Source organism: Bufo gargarizans, chromosome 2, assembly GCF_014858855.1.
Source record: "Bufo gargarizans isolate SCDJY-AF-19 chromosome 2, ASM1485885v1, whole genome shotgun sequence".
Lineage (NCBI taxonomy): Eukaryota > Metazoa > Chordata > Amphibia > Anura > Bufonidae > Bufo > Bufo gargarizans.
The window spans coordinates 31,241,819-31,267,388 of record NC_058081.1 but is presented as its reverse complement, the minus strand read 5'-3'; the positions used below and the strand labels follow the sequence as shown (position 1 = coordinate 31,267,388).

Here is a 25,570-nt window from a genome sequence, read left to right as displayed (position 1 = left end):
TTCCGCCGTGTCGTTCCCCTATTTAAGAAAGGTGTGGAGCTTGCAAAACCACATGTGAAAACAGCCGCCCGTAACATCGCTAAAGACGTTGTTACTACGGCTTCGACCAGCCTTTATGGATCGTGTAAATAGGTCGGCGCAGAACCAGGAGGGCTCTGGTGTCGTTCAAATACGTAAAAAAAATGCGTAAAAGAAAACGTGAACGAGCGGCCATTGTCTTACCATCTTTTATGAATAAAGTAGCACAACCTAAGAGACGTCGCCGCCAGAAAACAAGAAGTCGCTCACCGAGTGACATCTTCTAGTCAGACGCTATGGCTTTCGTGCATGACGCCTCCGCCGAGTACGCCAAATCAGAGTTGGATATCTTTCAAATACCACCTACCCAAACAAGCATTGAAAAATCGCTTTATGTAGAGGTGCAGCCAATCGCCGCAATCACTGACAATGCCCCTTTGGAATTCTACATCACGGGCAGCGGTGAATATTATTACGACCTTAATAACACATTGTTACACGTCGTTTGCAAAATCGTTAGTCCTGATAACACCCCCATACCGGAAGGATCCCGCGTTGCACTTATTAACTACCCTATAGCGAGTCTTTTTAATCAACTGGATATAACGCTCGGCGACACGTTGATTTCAAGAAGCGACAACCTTTATACGTATAGAGCGTATATAGAGTCCCTAATAAATTATAATTCACAAACTTTAGCGACCCAATTTACAGCCGGTTTATTCTATAAAGACACAGCGGGACATCATGATGATCGGGTTCTCGACGGGCGTAATGACGGCTTCAGCAAGAGAGCAAAGTATTCAGCCCGCTCTAGGAGTGTTGAATTAATGGGCCCCATTTACGCCGATATATTTAATCAACCGAAGTTAATACTGAACGGTTTAGATCTAAAGATAAAATTGACAAGAAACAAAGACACTTTCTGCCTTATGTCGGCCGAGGCGGCACATTTTAAAGTACAGATACAGCACGCTTCCCTGTTTGTCAAAAGAGTACAAGTATCGCCCGCTGTAAGAATCGGTCACAGTCGTGCTCTGTTAACCGCTAACGCAAAGTACTCGATCGATCGGGCGTCGCTTAAAGTGTATAGCGTCCCCGCCGGTACTCGCATATGTAACCACGAGAATCTTTTCCTCGGCAACCTACCAAAAACAGTAATACTAGCGTTTGTGGATAACGAATCATTTTCCGGGAGTTACCAAAGAAACCCTTTGTGCTTCAACCACTATAATGTGAATTATGCAGCCTTATATTTGGATGGTCAACAGATACCTGCAAAACCTTTTCAACCTAACTTCCAAGACGAGTCAGCTGTTCGTGAATATATGTCACTAGTACATATTTCGGGGAAACACAAGGCCGACAACGCTTTATCAGTCGATCGACACGAGTTTTTGAACGGTTACACTTTGTTCGCTTTTGATTTATCGCCGGATCAGGAGCCCGGCGGCCATTTCTCTCTAGTAAAAACTGGCAATCTGCGAGCTGAAATTAGATTTGCCGAACCGATTGCGAACACAATTAATATGATTGTATATTCAGTTCATGAAAATATTATTGAAATAAATAATCGTCGGGAGGTATTATATGATTTTCAATAGACATGAATAATTATGAAATTGCATGTGTTATTAAAGCTGATATTAACGCCAGGCGCATATTTAAAGGTGTATTCCCGTGTGATTTATTACCGGGGGGTAAGATCATCGACAGGCCCGCGGCCTACATTGTAAATACGGATAATTCGTATCAGCGGGGGAAGCATTGGATTTTAATTATATTATACCCGAATGATATATCTATTTTTTTTGATAGTTATGGTTTATCCCCCGCAAATGAAATATTTCCGGGCGAGTTTATGCAGTTTTTATATAAAAATTCTAAGACTATAAGGTACCAAAACAGACAAATACAAGACGCCGTTAGTACGGTCTGCGGCCATTACTGTATCTATATCTTGCAATGCCTCGCTAAAGGGAGCTCTTTTGAAAATGTGTTAAAAATGTTCACTAACGATTTTAGAAAAAATGACCGTATTGTGCGATCATTTGTAACAAAACGCATGAAACGGTTATGTATACGATGCTGTAATTACAGTCAAACGTGTCTGTCCCTACGGGAATGTTGTAAATAAGGAAAATGAATAAAGCTTTTTAACCAAATTATATTTGTCATCGTTTTGATTTTTAATATTATTATATTAAAATATCATGCATTATACATTTTAATATCAAACACGATAAATTTTAATAGCGAGCCCTATAAATTTTAATAGCGAGACCTATAAATTTTAATAGCGCGACCTATAAATTTTAATATTTTAATATCAAACACTATAAATAATAGCGAGCCCTATAAATTTTAATAGCGATACCTATAAATTTTAATAGCGATACCTATAAATTTTAATAACTAGACCTATAAATTTTAATAGCGAACACTATAAATTTTAATAGCGACACCTATAAATTTTAATAGCGACACCTATAAATTTTAATAGCGAGCCCTATAAATTTTAATAGCGAGCCCTATAAATTTTAATAGCGAGACCTATAAATTTTAATAGCTAGACCTATAAATTTTTAATAACTAGACCTATAAATTTTAATAGCGCTACCTATAAATTTTAATATTTTAATATCAAACACTATAAATTTTAATAGCTAGCCCTATATTTATATCAAACAATATCAAACTATAAACTTTATATCAAACACTATAAATTTTATATCAAATTTATATCAAGAGATATAAAAGGGGCGTGTAAAAAGGGGCGTGGTACCTGTCACTTTGACGAAACATATCCCCTCTTACTACTCCCATTTCTTCTTGTTGCGTGTTGAAGCTCTACTTGGAACCTTGTTAAGATCCAGCCATGCTAAATATGATTTTTTTGCCATTTTTCAAGTGGTCTTAAACTTTTGATCAGGACTGTATATGAAAATCAAATTAGGGTCCAAATGTGACAGTTATCCTTTACTCACCTTGACATCACCGAATAAAAGGTTCTACATTAGAAAATAACTTTCTTGTGGAGTGCCACAGACTTCTCTTTTATTTTTACAAATTGGCGAGTCCTCTACGGGAGCCCACCACAGGTTTGAGTGCAAGTCTTATTATTTCTTCTTCAGGCATGTAATGTTGAGACATATGGAATTTATAGATGTGGGTCTTCCTCCCATGATCCCTCTATGAGCTAAAAGAGGTTCCCACTCTGGCAGGCCTGGACTGTCCATGCAAAAAAATTTAATAAAAATGAAAGCTATTTCTTACCCGGTCAAGGTACAGATTCAATGTGCCTTTATCAAGTGCGCCTTTGTTGATCTCAAAGCTGGAGATGTATTTGTCCACTCCTTTTTTAAGCTGTAAATAAAGGAATTGTTAATTTCTTAAATATCTTATCAACCTCACCAGAAATATCCAAGATGATAACAGACATATATTTTAGCTTCAAATCAAATGGGCTCCAAGTGAAAAAAAGAAAAAAGATTTGAGGTGAACAGCTTCTTTAGCGTGTAATGTCTGATTTATAGTACGCTGCTAAACTGGTCGACCATCAAACAAAGGGTCAAGTGCATAAACCATCAAGCCAAATCTACTGTGTATACAGTATCCACAAAAACATATGGACAGCAGGCAATTACAGTAAGTCCCCTAGATGGAATGTTCTCCCAGGGCCTGGACCACCAGGAGCCAACAAAGAGTGGAGCAGGTAACCGTCCACTGCCCTGAACTACTAGAAAGTTTACCTTCAACGTTTTGGGTATTGTATGGGGACATATATATTGCAGAGTCATACAGGCATTATATGGCAGTATTATTTGCATACTTTATGGCAGAATTATGCATTGTATGGTATTATTTTGCACTGACTAGTAGTACTGTGTGGGATATATTGCAGTGTTATACAGACACTTTATGACAATATTATATGGATACCATACAGAGGTATTAGTTATGCATTGTATGGTATCATTATGTTGCACTGAATAGCAGTACTGTGTGGGTCATACTGTATTGCAGTGTTATATAGGCATTATATGACAGCATAATTTGGGTACTGTACAGAAGTACAGTATTAGGCATTGTATGGTACTGGTATTATTTTGCATTGGGTATGTATGTTTTGCAAAATATGACACCTGCGTTGCTTACTGTCCAGGATCCCATTTGCTATAATATTGACCCAGATGAGATCTAAGCATCTGTAGTCTTACTGTAACCTTTATTCAATTGGTCTGCCCACAGAAAATCTTGTTTCCTACACCACTCGTACCCAAGCCTTCAAGGGTGACCAGGGCATCTTATTCCAAATAGCTTATGATGGCTGTTTCTTGTATACAGAGTTGTGTACATTAAGGGTTTCTTTTTACAAATTGTTTGTATGTATTAATTCTTTGCTACTGGCCTATATTCATGGTATTGGCTTTATATAAATTTCTTGACAGCAGGAAAAAAAAATTACTGATCTACTGTACATGTAAAATATAAGAAAAAGAACTGGATCGCACATCCTCAATACTATGCTTTTATCTAACTGCTTCTCAGCATAATTAACATTGCTTCTCAGCGCAATTTATCGGATACCTATCTACTGTACAATGTAAAAATGACAACTTTTATAGTCAACATAGGGTGCAATCCTTAACCACTTCAGCCCCGCTAGGTGAAACCCCCTTCATGACCAGAGCACTTTTTACACTTCGGCACTACACTACTTTCACCGTTTATCGCTCGGTCATGCAACTTACCATACAAATGAATTTTACCTCCTTTTCTTCTCACTAATAGAGCTTTCATTTGGTGGTATTTCATTGCTGCTGGCATTTTTACTTTTTTTGTTATTAATCAAAATGTAACGATTTTTTAGCAAAAAAATGACATTTTTCTCTTTCAGCTGTAAAATTTTGCAAAAAAAACGACATCCATATATAAATTTTTCGCCAAATTTATTGTTCTACATGTCTTTGATAAAAAAAAAATGTTTGGGCAAAAAAAAAAAATGGTTTGGGTAAAAGTTATAGCATTTACAAACTATGGTACAAAAATTTGAATTTCCGCTTTTTGAAACAGCTCTGACTTTCTGAGCACCTGTCATGATTCCTGAGGTTCTACAATGCCCAAACAGTAGAAAACCCCCACAAATGACCCCATTTCGGAAAGTAGACACCCTAAGGTATTCGCTGATGGGCATAGTGAGTTCATAGAACTTTTTATTTTTTGTCACAAGTTAGCGGAAAATGATGATGATTTTTTATTTTTTATTTTTTCTTACAAAGTCTCATATTCCACTAACTTGCGACAAAAAATAAAAAATTCTAGGAACTCACCATGCCCCTCACAGAATACCTTGGGGTGTCTTCTTTCCAAAATGGGGTCACTTGTGGGGTAGTTATACTGCCCTGGCAATTTAGGGGCCCAAATGTGTGAGAAGTACTTTGCAATCAAAATGTGTAAAAAATGACCGGTGAAATCCGAAAGGTGCACTTTGGAATATGTGCCCCTTTGCCCACCTTGGCATCAAAAAAGTGTCACACATCTGGTATCGCCGTACTCAAGAGAAGTTGGGGAATGTGTTTTGGGGTGTCATTTTACATATACCCATGCTGGGTGAGAGAAATATCTTGGCAAAAGACAACTTTTCCCATTTTTTTATACAAAGTTGGCATTTGACCAAGATATTTTTCTCACCCAGCATGGGTATATGTAAAATGACACCCCAAAACACATTCCCCAACTTCTCCTGAGTACGGCGATACCAGATGTGTCGCACTTTTTTGCTGCCAAGGTGGGCAAAGGGGCACATATTCCAAAGTGCACCTTTCGGATTTTGCAGGCCATTTTTTACACATTTTGATTGCAAGGTACTTCTCACACATTAGGGCCCCTAAATTGCCAGGGCAGTATAACTACGCCACAAGTGACCCCATTTTGGAAAGAAGACACCCCAAGGTATTCCGTGAGGGGCACTGCGAGTTCCTAGAATTTTTTTTTTGTCACAAGTTAGCGGAAAATGATGATTTTTTTTTTCTCTTTTTTCCTTACAAAGTCTCATATTCCACTAACTTGCGACAAAAAATAAAAAATTCTAGGAACTCGCCATGCCCCTCACGGAATACCTTGGGGTGTCTTCTTTCCAAAATGGGGTCATTTGTGGGGTAGTTATACTGCCCTGGCAATTTAGGGGCTCAAATGTGTGAGAAGTACTTTGCAATCAAAATGTCTAAAAAATGGCCTGCGAAATCCGAAAGGTGCACTTTGGAATATGTGCCCCTTTGCCCACCTTGTCTGCAAAAAAGTGTCACACATCTGGTATCGCCGTACTCAGGAGAAGTTGGGGAATGTGTTTTGGGGTGTCATTTTACATATACCCATGCTGGGTGAGAGAAATATCCTGGCAAAAGACAACTTTTCCAATTTTTTTATACAAAGTTGGCATTTGATCAAGATGTTTATCTCACCCAGCATGGGTATATGTAAAATGACACCCCAAAACACATTGCCCAACTTCTCCTGAGTACGGTGATACCAGATGTGTGACACTTTTTTGCAGCCTAGATGCGCAAAGGGGCCCAAATTCCTTTTAGGAGGGCATTTTTAGACATTTGGATCCCAGACTTCTTCTCATGCTTTAGGGCCCCTAAAAAGCCAGGGCAGTATAAATACCCCACATGTGACCCCACTTTGGAAAGAAGACACCCCAAGGTATCCAATGAGGGGCCTGGCAAGTTCATAGAATTTTTTTTTTTTTGCATAAGTTAGCGGAAATTTATTTTTATTTATTTTTTCTTACAAAGTCTCACTTTCCGCTAACTTAGGACAAAAATTTAAATCTTTCATGGACTCAATATGCCCCTCAGCAAATACCTTGGGGTGTCTTCTTTCCAAAATGGGGTCAGTTGTGGGGTGTTTGTACTGCCCTGGCATTTGAGGGTCTCCGCAATCATTACATGTATGGCCAGCATTAGGAGTTTCTGCTATTCTCCTTATATTGAGCATACAGGTAATGAGATTTTTTTTTCCGTTCAGCCTCTGGGCTGAAAGAAAAAAATGAACGGCACAGATTTCTTCATTCGCATCGATCAATGTGGATGAAAAAATCTCTGCCAAAAAAAAAAAATGGAGGGGAAAGGCGTCTGCCAGGACATAGGAGCTCCGGCCTACATCCATACCCACTTAGCTCGTATGCCCTGGCAAACCAGATTTCTCCATTCACATCAATCGATTTTTTTTTTATATATATATACAAAGTGTTTGCCAAAGCATAGGAACGCCGCCTCCTCCTCAGCTCGTATGCCTTGGCAAACGTATCTGTCACTGCAGAGGAGAAAATCCCGTCTTGCAGCGCCGCATACACCGACTTGCGTGTAATCTGACAGCAGCGCAATGCTTCTGTCAGAATGCACATCGGTGCTGCAGCTAGTCAATCGGTTGGTCCACCTGGAAGGTAAAAAAAGAAAAAAAAAAAAAAAAGAAAAAACCAGGCCGCAACGCAATAATTTTATTAACTTTGCAACAGAACATATAAACTTTAACTTTTTTAACTGAACATTAACGTGTTTGCTTACTGGTGTTTTTTTTTTTTTTTTTTTTTTACCTTTATAGAACAAACCTCTCCTTCCCCATGGGTCAATGTGCAAAGCGCAAATCGCCCAAAGATGTGGCGAAGTGCGTTATGCACTTTGTCCCATGTGAAAGGAGACGTTTGCAGCAGCAGTGAGTGAATGGGCCCTAATAGCCCTGTGTGCCTGTCCTGGTGAGATGATCCCTATGCTAATAGTGTACCTGTGAGTGGTACTTCCGGAAACACTCTCCAAAGCATAGGGCAGGGTGGTCCGGACAGTCAGGACAGAAATAGCGGGTGTCACGCCTTATTCCACTCCTGCTACAGACACGACATCTTTTTCGGGGTGACTGTTGGGTTGAGGTACCAGGAACGACATTGGGGAAATGTCGCTCGTGTAGACGGCTAACTACACTGGTGGTTGGGGCCACGGAACCTCCTGGATACAGGAGGTTCTCGATGATCTCTTCCTGAAATTTGAGGAAGGATCCAGTTCTCCCAGCCTTACTGTAGATAACAAAACTATTGTACAGAGCCAATTGAATTAAATATACAGACACCTTCTTATACCAGCGTCTGGTGCGTCGGGAAACTAAATACGGAGACAACATCTGGTCATTGAAGTCCACCCCTCCCATGTGGAGGTTATAGTCATGGACTGAGAGGGGCTTTTCAATGACACGGGTTGCTCGCTCAATTTGTATTGTCGTGTCTGCGTGAATGGAGGAGAGCATGTAAACGTCACGCTTGTCTCTCCATTTCACCGCGAGCAGTTCTTCGTTACACAGTGCGGCCCTCTGCCCCCTTGCAAGACGGGTGGTAACGAGCCGTTGGGGGAAGCCCGCGCGACTAGTTCGCGCGGTACCACAGGCGCCAATCCGTTCTAGAAACAAATGCCTAAAGAGGGCCACACTTGTGTAAAAATTGTCCACATAAAGATGGTACCCCTTGCCGAATAAGGGTGACACCAAGTCCCAAACTGTCTTCCCACTGCTCCCCAGGTAGTCAGGGCAACCGACCGGCTCCAGGGTCTGATCTTTTCCCTCATAGACACGAAATTTGTGGGTATAGCCTGTGGCCCTTTCACAGAGCTTATACAATTTGACCCCATACCGGGCGCGCTTGCTTGGGATGTATTGTTTGAAGCAAAGGCGCCCGGTAAAATGTATCAGGGACTCGTCTATGCAGATGTTTTGCTCTGGGGTATAAATATCTGCAAATTTCTGGTTGAAATGGTCTATGAGGGGCCGAATTTTGTGGAGCCGGTCAAAAGCAGGGTGGCCCCTGGGACGGGAGGCGGTGTTGTCACTAAAGTGCAGGAACCGCAGGATGGCCTCAAAACGTGCCCTGGACATGGCAGCAGAGAACATGGGCATGTGATGAATCGGGTTCGTGGACCAATATGACCGCAATTCATGCTTTTTTGTCAGGCCCATGTTGAGGAGGAGGCCCAGAAAAGTTTTAAGTTTGGAAACTTGGACTGGTTTCCACCGGAAAGGCTGGGCATAAAAGCTTCCCGGGTTAGCGGTGATAAATTGTGTGGCATACCTGTTTGTTTCGGCCACAACTATGTCTAAAAGCTCCGCAGTCAAGAACAGCTCAAAAAATCCCAGGGCCGAACCGATCTGAGCCGTCTCAACCCGAACTCCAGACTGGGCAGTGAAAGGGAAAACTACAGGTGCGGCTGAAGTTGGGGACTGCCAATCAGGGTTTGCCAGCACCTCTGGGATTCTAGGGGCTCTACGGGCACGTCTTTGCGGTGGCTGCGACGGGGTCACTACTGCACGTGCCACCGTACCAGCTTCAACTGCCCTTCTGGTGCTCGCTACTTCACCAGGTTGTACGGCAGTGCTGGTACTAGGTCCAGGGAGGGCTGGGCTGCTGGTGTATGCCTCACCACGTAATCCGACAGCACCAGCCCCACTCTGCTGCTCTTGAAGCGGATCCTGCGCAACCTGCGGTCTAGCGACACGGGGCCGGGTACGCCTGGTGGTATCAGGGACCTCAGCCTCCTCGTCCGAACTTTGGGTCAGAGAGCCACTGCTTTCTACAGGTTCGTATTCTGACCCGCTGGATTCATCAGATGGGGGTTCCCACTCCTCATCCGACTGGGTCAGAAGCCTGTAGGCCTCTTCAGAAGAATACCCCCTGTTAGACATGTGGGCAACTAAATTTAGGGGTATTCTCTGAGACTACCCAAGAAAAAAAAAGCAAGCCTGTCTTACAAAGGGGAGGCTAGCGAAGTACCGGAGGCCGCTGCGGTTTATAAAAAATATCAAAACTGATTTTTTTATCGCCGCAGTGCGTGTAAAGTGAATGTGCAGTGATCACTGCGGTGGGGCGGGTGTGGGCGAACGCACGTGTGGGCGACCGATCAGGCCTGATCGGGCAAACACTGCGTTTTGGGTGGAGGGCGAACTAAAGTGACACTAGTACTATTATAGATCTGACCGTGATCAGTTTTGATCACTTCCAGATACTATAAAAGTACAAATGCTGATTAGCGATACGCTAATCAGCGAATAACGGACTGCGGTGCGGTGGGCTGGGCGCTAACTGATCGCTAACTACCTAACCAAGGGACCTAAACTATACCTAAAACCTAACGGTCAATAACAGTGAAAAAAAAAAGTGACAGTTTGCACTGATCACTTTTTTCTTTTCACTTGTGATTGACAGGGGTGATCAAAGGGGTGATCAAAGGGTTAATTGGGGTTCAGGGGGGTGATCAGGGGCTATGTGTAGTGTTTGGTGTACTCACTGTGAAGCCTGCTCCTCTGCTGGATCCAACCGACGAAAAGAACCAGCAGAGGAGCAGGCAGCCATATATCAGATCATATTTACTAATATGATCTGATATCTGGCACTTTGATTGGCTTTTTTAAAAATCAGCAACCTGCCAGCCACGATCATTGGCTGGCAGGTTGCTGACGAAATGGTCCTTAACGAAATGCCGGCGCGAAGTGCGCACGCGCAGGCGCATACTCGAGTCATCTCGCGTCTCGCGAGATGACGCGTATATGCGTGACTGTGCGCAGCGCTGCCACCTCCGGACAGCACATCTGCGTTAGGCGGTCCGGAGGTGGTTAAAGAGCATCTCTCTACCGCAGACAGTTCTTTGTTGAAGGACCTAAAGGTTATCTACATGATGTTATTTGTCTTCTCGCGGTTTCTTAATGGCCAATTGGACGGACTCTAGGGGTCCTTTTTGCTGTGTAGACTCCTTTACAACTGAAAGCATTGAAAAAGCAAAGGTGATCTCTCACAATCCCTGAATACCAATAAGAATAAAGAAGGGGCTCAAGTGAAAGTCCAAATTCGAAATTCTCGTAGTTGGGGGTATTTTTTTACTAGGAAAACTAATAATACCTTCATAGCAGTGTAACAGCGGCGCGGTCTCGGGGCGCTGTGCTCAGCAGTCATCTGTGGCCAGTGCTTCCCATTCACCGCTGCAGCCCCCGGGCTCTGTCTGTGTAGGTGCTGTGGTTCTAAGGATCCACTCCAGTTTCCTTTCAGCCCTGGTCACAGCATGCTTGCTGTTTGTTTTCTGCAGCACTTCCTTAAGGGCCGGCGCGCATCACTTCCTGAGCTTTATGGGTTAGGTCATGGGACCTCGCTGACCAATCCTAGTCCTCCTGGCATATATAAGTGGCATATCCCCCTTCCCATATGTCTCAGTGTCAAGGTTCTTGTGTTTTGATAAAGTTCCTGATACTCACGTGTGTTCCAGACTTGTACTTCGTTCCTGGATTCTGCTAACTGTCTGATCCCTGCCTGCTTGGTTTGACTCTCCTGTTGCCGAGCCGTGTTGCCTGAACTGTACCTGTGCTGCCTGTCTGACTACGCCTCAGCCTCATCCTTCGGTCCTGCACTGTTGCTCTTGGTAACGACTCCACCTGCCTGACTCCTCAAGAGGTAGCGACCTGGTGTTTCCCTCGGGAAAGTCTTTCCCCACCATCGGGGGTACTGTGAAGAATCGAGGGGTTCATTTAGACAATGCCCTTAGGGGAGGTAGGACACGTGGCACAGTGGATTCACACCCGCTGGTTCATGACAAGCAGTTTGGGTTGTAGGTTTTTATTTTGGCCTGAATTTTTTTGGGGCTTGAATGCAAGTGCAACAATGGTAATTGAAATCTTGTATTAGGAAGCTATTTTCATGTCTGATGTTTCATGTCTTCGTGTATTTTATTGCTTTATAAGCAGAGACCTTTGGTCCTTTCATTACGTAATCTACTCTAAAAATCTGATCAAATCATTTTTTGAATGGTATTAAAGCAGATCTTCAACTTTGAACCTGTTTAGAACTCACCTTATTGAGATCATTTATAGCTGGGGCATAACCAGTCATCATAGACATATCAATGACGGACATGGTGGCATCTTGGTCCTTAAGAAATCTGCAAAATAAAATGAACAGATTCTAAATGTAGTCTCTTGAGATGAGAACTGTACATGCATTATATTACTGCATTTCTTAACAGTCCATAGTGATGCATCTCCAATCCAACAAGTATTTTGTATATTTGTATGCCTTCATGTAAAAATATACTTAAAGGCATTGTACAAATTTTTGGCTAAAATCATATTTTCAATTAGCCTTTATTTAAAATATTGAGCCATTCTATCACAAAAGGTTAACAGTTTTTCTAACTGTGTGACTGGTACTTTAACTTTAACTTTCACTTTGTGCTGGTCAGCTAATAACCCTTATCTCTAAACTACTAAGAAGCCATAAACACTTATTTAAGCCACATTCTTATCAGTAAGATAAATGAGCTATAATGAGTGTTTATATGGTTGGAGAGCAGATAAGAAGTGGTCTGATCCCCAGATTATAGAAAAGACAAAAAAAAAAAACACTGGCTGCTACTAGAGCATGTCAGCTCTGTACACGAAAAGATTCTGTATTGTTAATAAAGCCAAATGAAAAAATGATTTTTAGCTCAAATTAAGTACAATGCAATAATAAAAAAAAATGCCCCCCAAGGTGTACATGAATTTCACCAAAAATGGTGCACAACACTGGTAAATGCAATTGACAATATATGGCTAAACCGTCACACTGATATTAAAATGAGGCTTTTGCCAATATATTCTTATATTAAGAACATACCAGAGCCGTGCACCCCGTCAAGGTATCTCAAAGTGGCCATGGTCCAGGAGCAACCTCTCTGCCCTCACCTGTCCTGCAACTGCCTCTTTTTTGGCTGCTCTTTCTGCTCAGGAAGTAAGGAAGTAAGATAGTAATGTATACTGCCAGCTCAACTCTTCTTTTCAGTGAGGACGAGCTTGGTGAGGACAATCAGCAGCTACAGGCCAAAGACTTTAAAGAGAAGTCTGCTGTGTCCTCACTTAGGCATGTAACTAGCGATGATGACAGTCGGGGGGTGCACATGTTGTGAGCAGACAGGGATGTGGCCAGGAGACTGGTGAGGGTGACATAAGTGACAAACAGACATTAGTGGATGATGATGTAGCTGATTCTATGTGGGAGCTGGATGAAGAGGGGTCATTATCATCATCAGAGGGTGAGGTGGCATAAGGCCTGAGAAACAGCAGCAGGGTGGCAGGGTGCTGATGAGCCATCAGGATGGAAGCAGCGGGAGATCTGGAGCCAAATGCACCCTGGTTACACCGTCTGCTACTCAGGAGCCTACCTGTCAGGAAACAACTAGCGGTGCACGGGTTCATAAAGGCAGCGACAGGCAGTCAGCACGGAGTGGTGGGAGTAAAATGCCATGGAGCATCACCATAAAGTGGCCTGGGAAAACTGTGGCCATAATATAATCCATTGAAGACTTCATCCTAGGTACCTAGGTACCCTATCTCTTATACACCATGGGGTGTTGGTCATGTGTTATAAGGTGGTAGGCAGCCATGTGTCATAGCGTGACCGACGGAGTCTCACCCCATATTGCATGTTGCATGCTTGTGATGTTTATTTACTTTTTATTATTCAGTATGTGATTTGTTTGTGTAATCGCATATTTAATCACACTTAGTAAATATATTTATTCACTTAGCCTGCGTAAGTTTATTCATTCTCCAATCTTTTAAATTCACGTTACGTTACATCCAACAGTCAGGGCTACTCAACCTCAGCAGAAGTAAGCTGTTTTTCCTTTCCTTCGTCTACAGCTGAACTGTAACTATGGTCAAGGACAATATATATCTTTTAGCACCCACTGGGAAAATGTGGTTATTCCCCAGGCACACCAGCAAATATGCCAGGTGATGGCAATGCCACCTCCGCATTGTAATCATGGGCTATCTGTGCCAATGTCCTTTTCTGCTTCCTCATCCTCCACCTTGTCCTCAGCCTCCAATGTAGGCACAGTTCAGAGTAGTCCTCTAGAATTCCACCTATGCAGAGCACAGCATTGTCAAGGGGTTTTGTACCTGGTCAGCCTGGGTCACACTGGGGGGGCAAATGCTCCATGTCATCAACCAAGAAATCGAATCCTGGCTGTCTCCCTGCCAACTGGAGATAGGAATCATGGTCACTGATAACAAGAAGAGCATTCTGTCTGTGCTGTGTCAGGGAGGGCTGAACCATGCACCCTGCATGGCGCACAGCTACTGGTTCTTACCCGGTTCCTCAAGTTTTCCACCCAACTGCAAGGCATCTTAAAAAAGGTCAAGGAAACTGTACAAGCACTTTAGCCACTTTTACCATGCATGCTGAATTTCTTGCGAAGTGATAGCCCCATTATCACCTTACAGCAGAGGGATGACTTTTGACTCTCCAGAACTTCGCTAATGGACCAAAATGTGGGCCTTTTTTTTTTACACCTTCTGAGAGGGATGAAAAACTCAACTACTATTGAGATAGCCTTTGTAGTCATTTGGTCGTCCATCCTAACGAAGGTCTAACTGGGGAGACCCTCTGAGCTCATGCTCCACTGCCATGACCACTGGAGGGGGTGAGGGGTAGTAGCAGCACCAGCTCCATCAGTAGCAACTTAAAAGGGTTCTCCGGTAATTAAGAAAATTAAAATATTAAAATATTACTTTATGATAAGTATATTCCCAAATACCTTTCATTAGTTATTATGGCTATTTTTTTTCTAGGAAACAATCATTAGGAGAAATAAAATGGCCGCCATACTATTAGTACACAAATAAATAACCTGTCCTAATCACACAGTAAGAAAAGTTACTTCAGAGCACTGGGGTAAAGAGCTGCCTCATCCTCCTCTCTGCTCTACTTGTCAGGGATTATGATCCTTAATACAGGTGAATCTCTGGGGGAATGGAGATGATGAGGAGACATAAGAGGATTGTGAAGTGTGGCTAATGAGCAGCAGCATTTGTATGCAGTCATTATTACCATAGCCACAGTCTGCCCTGTCCATCCTCTCTGTACTAAATTCCCCAGAGATTCGGCTAAAGTTCTTATCCGCTGTATTCAGGAACATAATGTCACAGACGTTCCCGCAACATGTGACAGGAGATCTGTAAGACTGGCAACACGTGGTTTGATCTGACATGTTTTCCTTTTGGATAAAATGAGGTCTGTGTTTTTTCTGGTGCTTGCCACACCTTCGATCCCCAGGTGTTGCTATTGTGGTCATTTAGGCTGGGTTCACACTTGAGCGTTGCGCAAACGCGCGTTTTACGCGCGTTTTTGACGCGCATTTTTATGCGCGTTTTTGTAATAGTAAACGCGCGTTTGACGCGCGTTTGTGTGATTCACTACAGTGTCCTATGGCCACAAACGCCCCAAAAGTCGCTCATGTACTTTTTGGAGCGTCGGGCGTTTTACAGCGCGATCGTACGCGCTGTAAAACGCCCAAGTGTGAACCATTCCCATAGGGAATCATTGGTTTCTCCTTGTTGAGCGTTTTACAGCGCGTAGGAACGCGCTGTAAAACGCTCAGGTGTGAACCCAGCCTTAACCTTCTCTATTTATTGTTGTTTCTCCCACTATGCTATGCGGTTCATAGCTTCTGTTGGGCTAGTGGTTAGCTTGTATTTGGTTCTCGGCTGAGTTTCTGGTGCTACCAATGCTTCATTGATAAGTGTTTCTGTTCCCTTTTGTATGTTGTTTTGATATGTGTGTTTTGCCTTTACCTGTTTGTCATTAGGCCTGAGGGAGACTCCTGTTTGTCCTTACCTTTGGAGGAACAGGTAGACTCAGTCCTGACATTAGTTCCAGGGTCCTATAGGGTGAGATAGGATTCTAGGTATACAGTGTTTGAACTTGTCTACCTTTGGGGCCTGTTAATACTAGTAGTCTGTCAGGACTGGAGTTAGGGTTTTCTCTAGGAGGTATCCATCTTCCTTCCCTAGTTTCCAGGTCTTATCCCGGTATCATCTTTCCCCCGGTGAGGTGTTTTCCTACCACACACAAGCGTGACATTATAAACCGCCAAAACCGTCATTTTTGCTTGTTTCAGTACAGCCATGGATCCTATTGCTGCACTGGGCTGTCTTTGGAGGTAGCTTACCTCCGTACGACTGTCTCGCAGATCCAGAGACCACAGGCTGCTGGTCCTAGTGGTAGTGGTAGTTACCAGGCCTGTCTTGAGCCTAAAGTTGCCCTCCCGGACAGATTCTCTGGGGGAAGTGATCATTTCATTATGTTTATGGAGGCATGCAAATTGTATTTTAGGCTACGTCCACACTCATCTGGGGATGAGACTCAGAGAGTGGGTGTGGTTATTTCATCGCTTAAGAGGGGCGCCCAGTCATGGGATTTTTCTCTGCCAACCGTATCTCAGTCTCTCCGGTCGGTGGATGAATTTTTCAAAGCTCTGGGTCTCATCTATGATGACCCAGATCGGACCTCCCTGGCCAAGACCTCGCTACGTGGCCTTCGTCAGGGAGAGCGTTCTGCTGAGATCTATTGCTCTGAGTTTAGGAAATGGGCTACGGATACGGAGTGGAAAGTTCCGGCTCTCCTTAGTCAGTTTTGTCAGGGATTATCAGAGGGGCTGAAAGACGCTTTGGCCTTTCATGAGAATCCTGAGTCTCTGGAAGCCGCTATGTCGCTTGTAGTACGCATTGATAGACTCCTGAGAGACAGATCTAGGGCCCCCCCCTCTCAGGACGTGCTATCACATAACGTATCATCTTCATCTGACACTTTGGGTGAAGATACTCCTGGGTTTATGTCTGGGGACGAGCTCATGTAGTTAGGGGGAGCTACTCCCGGATCCACTTTTAAGCATTCTGGTCATAGGAAGGGAGCGTGTTTTTTCAGAAGGACATTTTATTGATGTATGTCCATGCATTCAGCCTCAAAAAGAAAAAAAAGGGGACGTTTAATTCCCATCTAATTCTTGGAGGGGTGGGAGGAGAGTCAGAAAATTTGCATTTGCCTTTGCATGGTAGTACCTGATTCGTCCTGACTGCTGAGGTGGCGCTAGAAATCAAGACTGTGGGGATTGAGGTGTTTATCGACAATGGGGCAGGGGTGAACCTGATTGATGCTCAGTTCGTCCGTATGCACGGGTTGTCTCCAAGTGCTTTAGAGAAAAACATTTCCATTTTTGCTATTGATTCTGCACCTCTAACTCAGAAGTTCTATGTGGGATACTGTCCCACATAGAAGGCTTATCAATAAATTGCAGTCTTTGTGCGTGGACTCCCATATTGTTGAATGGATTAGGCAGTGGCTGAGGGACAGACAACAGAGGGTCGTAGTCAATGGAGTATATTCAGACCATGGTCTTGTTACCAGTGGGGTACCTCAGGGATCTGTTCTGGGACCCATATTGTTAAATATCTTTATCAGCGAAATTGCAGAAGGCCTCGATGGTAAGGTGTGTCTTTTTGCTGATGACACAAAGATTTGTAACAGGGTTGATGTTCCTGGAGGGATACACCAAATGGAAAAGGATTTAGGAAAACTAGAGGAATGGTCAAAAATCTGGCAACTAAAATGTAATGTTGATAAGTGCAAGATAGTGCACCTGGGGCGTAAAAACCCAAGAGCAGAATATAAAATCAGTGATACAGTCCTAACCTCAGTATCTGAGGAAAGGGATTTAGGGGTTATTATTTCAGAAGACTTAAAGGTAGGCAGACAGTGTCATAGAGCAGCAGGAAATGCTAGCAGAATGCTTGGGTGTATAGGGAGAGGCATTACCAGTAGAAAGAGGGAGGTGCTCATGCCGCTCTACAGAGCACTAGTGAGACCTCATTTGGAGTATTGGGCGCAGTACTGGAGACCATATCTCCAGAAGGATATTGATACTTTGGAGAGAGTTCAGAGAAGAGCTACTAAACTAGTACATGGATTGCAGGATAAAACTTACCAGGAAAGATTAAAGGACCTTAACATGTATAGCTTGGAAGAAAGAAGAGACAGAGGGGATATGATAGAAACTTTTAAATACATAAAGGGAATCAACAAGGTAAAAGAGGAGAGAATATTTAAAAGAAGAAAAACTGCTACAAGAGGACACAGTTTTAAATTAGAGGGGAAAAGGTTTAAAAGTAATATCAGGAAGTATTACTTTACTGAGAGAGTAGTGGATGCATGGAATAGCCTTCCTGCAGAAGTGGTAGCTGCAAATACAGTGAAGGAGTTTAAGCATGCATGGGATAAGCATAAGGCCATCCTTCATATAAGATAGGGCCAAGGGCTATTCATAGTATTCAGAATATTGGGCAGACTAGATGGGCCAAATGGTTCTTATCTGCCAACACATTCTATGTTTCTATGTTTCTATGATTAAGAGTGGGTGACTTTCATTTGGAATTAATCTCGTGTTTTGTGTTGGAGGGTCTGTTTTGTGTCACCAAGAGTTTGGCTAAAGGACAAATAAGACCTTCCAAATCTCCAGTGGTAGCAGGGTCTTTCTTTATATAAAAAAAAGGATGGAGCTCTTAGGCCATGTCTGGATTTCTGTTAGCTTAATCAGATTACTGTCCGTGATCCTTACCACCTTCTTTTGATTCCTGATTTGTTCAACCAGATTGTCGGTGCCAAGGTGTTTTTCAAGTTGGATTTAAACCCTTCAAGCGACAGCCAGTTTGGACCAAATGCCGGAGCCCCATTTTTCAAATGTGACATGTGTCACTTTATGTGGTAATAACTTTGGAACGCTTATAATTATCCAAGCCATTCTGAGATTGTTTTCTTGTGACACATCATACTTCATGTTAGTGGTGAATTTGAGTTGATAACATTTTACCTTTATGCATAGAAAAATCTAAAATTTGCAGAACATTTGGAAAAATTCACTATTTTCAAAATTTGAATTTCTTTGCTTTTAAGACGGATAGTAAAACTTCATAAAATAGTTATCACTTTACATTCCCCATATGTCTACATGGCATCATTTTGTAATAGCAATTTTATTTTTTTAGGAAGGTAGAAGACTTAGAAGTTTAGAAGTACATTTTAAATTTTTAGGAAATATTCCAAATCCCACTTTTTTTAACCCTTAGGCTACCAGAGTTTCTTTTTTTTTTTTTTTGCATTTAAATTTTTCTTCCCCATTTTCTGTGAGCCATAACTTTTTTATATTTCCAGTCACATAGCTGTATAAGGGCTTATTTTTTGCAGGACAAGTTGTTATTTATAATGCCTCCATTAAATATGACATAAAATGTAGTGGAAAGCAGGAAAATAATTCCAAATGGGGTGGAATTGGAAAAAAACCGCAATCCCACCACCGTTTTATGGGTTTTGTTTCCACTGAATTTTGTTTACAGCAAAACTGACCCATGCCCTTCATTATTTGGGTCAGTACAATTACAACAATACCCCATATGTATAGGTTTTGTATGTGAAAGTAGTGTAAAAATAAATTTAAACTTTGAGAATTTTTTTTTTTTTACTTATGTCTACTGAGCTGTTAAGGGGACAATTCATAGTTTATATTGATACCATTTTTGAGTGTGCATGACTTTTAGATCACAATTTATTTTTAAAAAATTTGGGTAAGAGAAGCAATGAAAAAATGGCAAATTGGCAATTTTTACTGTTTTTTACGTTACGCCATTTGCCATATTGGATTTTATTTTATTTTAATATTTTGGGTGTTTTTGGTCGCGGTGATATCCAGGATGTTTATATTTATTGTTATTTAGGTATTTTTTTTATTATAGGGAAAGGGGGGTGATTTAAACTTTAATATTTTTTGTATTTTTTATATATTTTTTAATTTATTTTGTATCATCATTTTAAGGCTCATAAATGATCTTTTTGAATTTTTCATTTTGATCTTTTAGCGATTTTGCTCATTTCTTATATTGGCCTGCAATCTGGTGGCCAAAATAAGAATTGCACCATTAATGCTCTGAATTTCTTCGTAGAGATTCGGAGCATTTAGCGCATGTACTGAAGTCTCACTTGATCACGGCATCTAAAGCATTTAATTACTGCGATCGGCATTATTGCCGGTTGCAGTAATAAGCCGCAGGTATCTGCTGTTCCAAACAGCAGAGACTTGCTGGCGATGGCGCCCGCTGCACGCTCGAGCGGACGTCATGCTTGCACAGCGCTACCAGCGCCGTACATTTATGGCGCTGGTAGCAAAAGGGACAAGGACCATTTCAGTTATGAAGTCACTTTGTGGGGCTTACACAGTAGAACCAGCCATAAATGACCACATTTTAGAAATTACACCCCTCAAGTTATTCAAAACTGATTTTACAAACTCTATTAACCCTTTAGGTGTTCCACAAGAATTAAAGCAAAATGGAGGGGAAATTTTAACATTTTAATTTTTTGGGCAGATTATCCATTTAAATCCAATTTTCCTGTAACACAGTAAGGGTTAACAGCCAAAGAAACCTCAATATTTATAACCCTGATTCTGCAGTTTACAGAAAAAAAACATATGTGGTGGTAAACTGCTTTATGGGCACACGGCTGGGTGCAGAGGGAAAGGAGCGCCCCATTGGTAACGGAGGGCAGATTTTGCTGGAATGGTTTTCAGGTGCCATGTCACATTTCAAGAGACTCTGAGGTACCCATAGTAAAAAATAAATAAAAATAAAAAAATAAAAAAAGTTACCCCATTTTGGAAACTACCCCTCTCAAGGAATAAATTTAGTAGTGAAGTGAATGCTTTGACCCAACAAGCGCTTCATAGAATTTAGAAACACATGGCTGTGAACATAAAAAAATAACTTTTATTTCCAATATAAAGTTGCTTTAGCCCCAGATTTTTCATTTTCACAAGGGGTAACAGGAGAAAATGCACCTCAAAATTTGTTATGCATTTTTTCCTGACTACAGCAACACCTCATCCGTGGTCATAAACCGCTGTTTGGGGGCTTGGCAGCATTCAGAAGAGTGAAAGCAGCATCCAAATTTTCTAACATCTTTTACTGAAATTAGTTTAGGGCCCATAACATTTATGTTTTTTCACCAATGTAGCTGTGTGGGAATTTTTCTTTTTGCGGGACAGGCTGTAGTTTTTTTTTGTATCATTTTGGGGTAGATATGTCTTTTTTATCACTTTTTATACCATTTTTTTGTAGAGGTGAAGTGGGCAAAAATGGCAATTCTGTCAGTGTTTTTTATTTTTTATGGGGTTCCTCTTGTGGTAAATATTATATGATTATTTTATTCTGTGGGTTGATACGGTTATGGCGATACCAAATTTATGTATTTTATTTATGTTTTTCAACTTTTTCAGCAGAAAATCACTTTTGTGTTAAAAATAAGTTTTAAGGCCAATTCATTGGCTTGTATTTGTAGGAGGGGCACTGCTGCCTATATCATGGCAGTATGCCCCCTCCCACAATGAATGTTGTTTCAACACTGGCCTCGTTCTGTGTGGGGAGCGCTATAGCTTTTTTTTGTCTAGCCTGCAAATTTCGTGTCTCAAACTACGCCGACAAACTCGCGCCTAGAACAGGTAAGTGGCTGCCTCGAATCGCAGCTTCGATGTCGAAAGTCGAGCCGCCGGTGCCAGCTCGCTAGGTAAGGGGGAGCTACACCGCACCGGAGCATTCTGCCAGGCAGCTTCGGCTCCCACGCGGCATGAATCTTAGGGAGCAGGGGTCAGCGTAATCCCGAATCAACTCATTCATCTCACATCCTTAATGTATGGCACGGGCCGCCGTGCCGCTAGCGAGGTAGGGTTGCAACCGCAGCGCAAGTTTTTGCATAGTCATGCCCGCTCCCGCACTCACTCACCCCTGCCCCGCGCTGATCTGCTGTTTGGTTTCCACAGACACTCCTTGCAGTGTCTCTGGTGCCCTCAAGTGGTCTGTCAGGTACTGTGGGCAGGAGGGGAGTCACAGTTCTCATGTTTGCCCCCTCTAGTGGCCACTGCAGTTACTACATGTAATTGTTGTGGCAAAGAAAAAATAAATAAAAATAAAAAGAGAGGTAGTAAAATAAGGGAAAAAAAAGTATTTATATGTGTATATACTAATATATATATAAAAAAAGAAAAAAGTATTTATATGTATATATACTAATATATATATATATATATATATATATAAAGTGTATAAAAAAATAATAATTATATATATATATATATATATATATATATATATATAATAACAGAAGTCCAGGGCAGCACTCCTAGTAATGAATAATCGGGTGCCAGCGATGGAAACACCTGACCAAGGTGTACAATACAAAAATTTAAGACACCGCAGCACATCTGTTGGTGAAAATAGTGGATCTTTATTCATCCAAGCGACGTTTCAGTCCGCTTACTGGGACCTTTCTCAAGCCCTTGAGGGCTTGAGAAAGGTCCCAGTAAGCGGACTGAAACGTCGCTTGGGTGAATAAAGATCCACTATTTTCACCAACAGATGTGCTGCAGTGTCTTCAATTTTCATATATATATATATGGAAAAAAAAGGGAATGGTGACGCATTGGCTGTAGTGCGTATGCTATGTTCTCACGTCTCCTTTTGTTTCAGGATCCGTGTTGTGGTTTTTCATGATTTACATTCCTTCCTATGACTAGCAGGGTACAGTACTGTAGACGTCAGCCTTTACTTGCCATTTCTATCCTAACGTTCTTGTCAGGTGGTAGTGTTAGCTCTGTATCACCGTCTGACATACCCGTCACCGTGGGTAAGTCAGGTTTCAGCTTTCACTTCAGGTTGCTTCACAGGCTCACCGTATATATCCAACACAGTTTTCATGGTTTAGGGCCTTCTCATGTCTTGCACGAGTGTTGTTTGCCTCGCGGTTCTGGTGACGGGTCGGTTACCGGCATTCATTGTCGCATACTGTACCCGCAGGAAAATGTCACACGAGTCAGACATAGTGGAGGCTTCGGTCGACGAGAACACCGCCAGGATGTCAGAAGGGGGCAGTATTCCGTCTCTGCGCAGCTGGACCATCCCCAGGTTGATGTCGGAACTGTCAAAAAGGGGTATCTCATTTCCCACTACTGCCAGAAAAGCCGAACTATATCCTCTGCTCACCGCTAGCTCATGCCCTCAACGTCAAGAAGAGGTCTCCATGACCACAGTACAGACTTCCTTCGCACAAATTCATGTCATGCTGAACAACCTGACTTCGCCCGTCTCGGATATCCAAACCAGACTGGAGGCGGTTGAGTCCCGCGGTACCGCTAATACTCCGCTTACTACTGACGTAGCCATCCCTTCCACATCTGCAGCAGGGGGCTCAGGTGTCACAGTAGCAGTGCCTAATATGAACCCGGTGCACTTCATTCCTGCCAATTTAAAGTAAGATATCCTGGAAGGTAGGGATGTTAATCTTGCATCCTTGCTTCTCGCTACCCGGGATCTTTTAGATAGTAAGGTCATTGCTTCTGGTGATGTGTCCGTGGTCCTAAGAGGCCGGGACCACAGGCTGAATCGCAAGCATGCCTTCAGTTTGTACAGAGACGTGATCTACTCAGTGCGTCCTGACCGAAGGGAAGAGCTAGATTAGTATTTGTTCTCGTTCGCGTTCTCCAACAGTTATTGACCGTGTTAAATGACAAACTGCCCAATAGCCCGTTGCTGCCTTTCAACGATGCTCCCCTCACCTGCCCCAAATTCATAACCCACATTTGTGTATTGTTGGCTAACCTTGGAATAGACCCAAACTCAGTATCCGGGCATTCTTTTCGAATAGGAGCAGCATCCGCCACGTCAAAAAATCAAGTGCCAGCACATATCATCAAGAGACTAGGTCGCTGGCGTTCCTCTTGTTTTAACGTATATACCTCACCCGAATTCCGAAATGTTTCATGCTTTTCAAAGTTTGGTGTTGTAATTTGGAGTTATAAAGTCTTGAAAGAAATTTGTTGTTTATTTTTGGCCTCCTTCAGGTATCCCCACAACGGTGCAGTTTCGGCACAAATCTAACCGCTTTAGTTATACATCTACAGGTAGGAGTTACGTTCTGCCATCAGTTCCCCGACCACAAGTTTTAAGGCCGATTCATTGGCCTGTATTTGTGGGAGGGGCACTGCTGCCTATATCATGCTCCCTCCCTCAACGAACATCGTTTCAACACTCCCACTGTATCCACCCTCAGCCTCAGTTTCTCACACCAAGGGGATGCCCTCCTTCAGGTACTTGTTTCAGCACAAATCTAACCGTTTTAGTTATACATCTACAGGTAGGAGTTGCAGTTCTCCCATCAGTGCCCCGACCACAAATGATATTTTGCATCGCCATATACTAAAGTCCATAACTTTAATTTTTTCACCAACGTAGCTGTTTACCTTTACTGTTGTTTGTCATTAGGCCTGAGGGAGACTCCTGTTTGTCCTTACTTTTGGAGGAACAGGTAGACTCAGTCCTGACATTAGTTCCAGGGTCCTATAGGGTGAGATAGGATTCCAGGTATCCGTTGTATGAACTTGCCTAACTTTGGGGCCTGTTCATACTGGTAGTCTTTAAAGACTGGAGTTAGGGGTTCCTCTAGGAAGTGTCCATCTTTCTTCCCTAGTTTCCAGGCCTTATTCTGGTATCCCCTTTCCCTCCTATGCTCGGTGGGGTGTTTTCCCCTGACCAGAGAGGAGGATTAGGCAGCTCCTTAGCTCAGTGTTGTGAAGTAACTTCTCCTGATTTGTGATTAGGACAGGTTCTGTGTGTACTAATAGGATGGCAACCATTTTGTTTCTCCTGATGATTGCTCCCTAGACAAAATGATCCATTATAAATAATGAAAGGTATTTGGGAATATATTTATTATTAAGTAATATATAAGTATTTTCATTTTCTTAATTCCCAAAGAACTCCTTTTAAGTCTTGAGTTTCTTATAATCCCTTTTTTTTTACCCACCTACTGAAAAAAACACCCAGCAGCAGGACATGGAGCAGAACTTGAACCAGCAGGTGGAGGCGTACTTGGACTGCACCCTGTCAACCCAAATCCAAGATCCACTGGACTACTGGGCAGCCAAACTTTAATTGTGGCTGCAACTGGCCGAAATTACACTGGTCAAGCTTTCCTGCCCAGCCAGTAGTGTGGCATCAGAGCGAGTGTTTTAATGTGGTGGGTGCCATAGTTACCCCAAAAAGAACTCACCTTTCAACACAAAATTTTGAGAGACTAACCTTTATAAAGGTGAATCAGGCCTGGATCTACCAGGATTTCCAGACACGTGCCTAATACAAAAGACCAGATCATTCTGGCAGTAGTGATCTGACTGTTTTGTGCTGCAACACCAGATCATTGTGACAAATGGCCCATTACGTCTGTCCATGTGCTGCTGCCACAATTCTGATGCTGTCACACACCTGATGCCACACGCCTGCTTCCTGTACTTCTATCTGCCCCTACTGTGATCTGCCACCATCTTGTGCTATTACTGCCACTGCTGTTGCCCCCCCTCCCCACTCTGTTCCAGGGCCATTGTTGTGACTCTTTATGCTGTAAACTCTCTTAGCACACTGTTATGGGGCCACTATTGTGACTCTTCATGCTGTTGTCTCTCACCAGTCTGTTACAGGGCCACTAGTGTACCTGTTTGGCCTTGTTGACATCACCATTTATTTTTCCGTCAGAAGAACAGAAAAATAACAAAAAAAAACAGGTCCCGTCGTTTGAGTGTCCATAAGACCTCTATCTCATGGTCAGTATTTT

General features: G+C 42.5%; 1 protein-coding gene across 1 annotated transcript in view; it reads right to left on the bottom strand.

The window, feature by feature from the left end:
* The window catches only part of LOC122925555 (complement C3-like), a 300,847-nt gene that overhangs the window by 32,076 nt on the left and 243,201 nt on the right, over positions 1–25,570 (bottom strand). Inside the window, exons 33-34 of the mRNA XM_044276913.1 lie at positions 11,897–11,984; positions 3,295–3,384 (exon numbers count right to left, since the gene is read on the bottom strand). Of these exons, the coding sequence (XP_044132848.1) occupies positions 3,295–3,384; positions 11,897–11,984 (178 nt within the window). The remainder of the gene's footprint in view (positions 1–3,294; positions 3,385–11,896; positions 11,985–25,570) is intronic.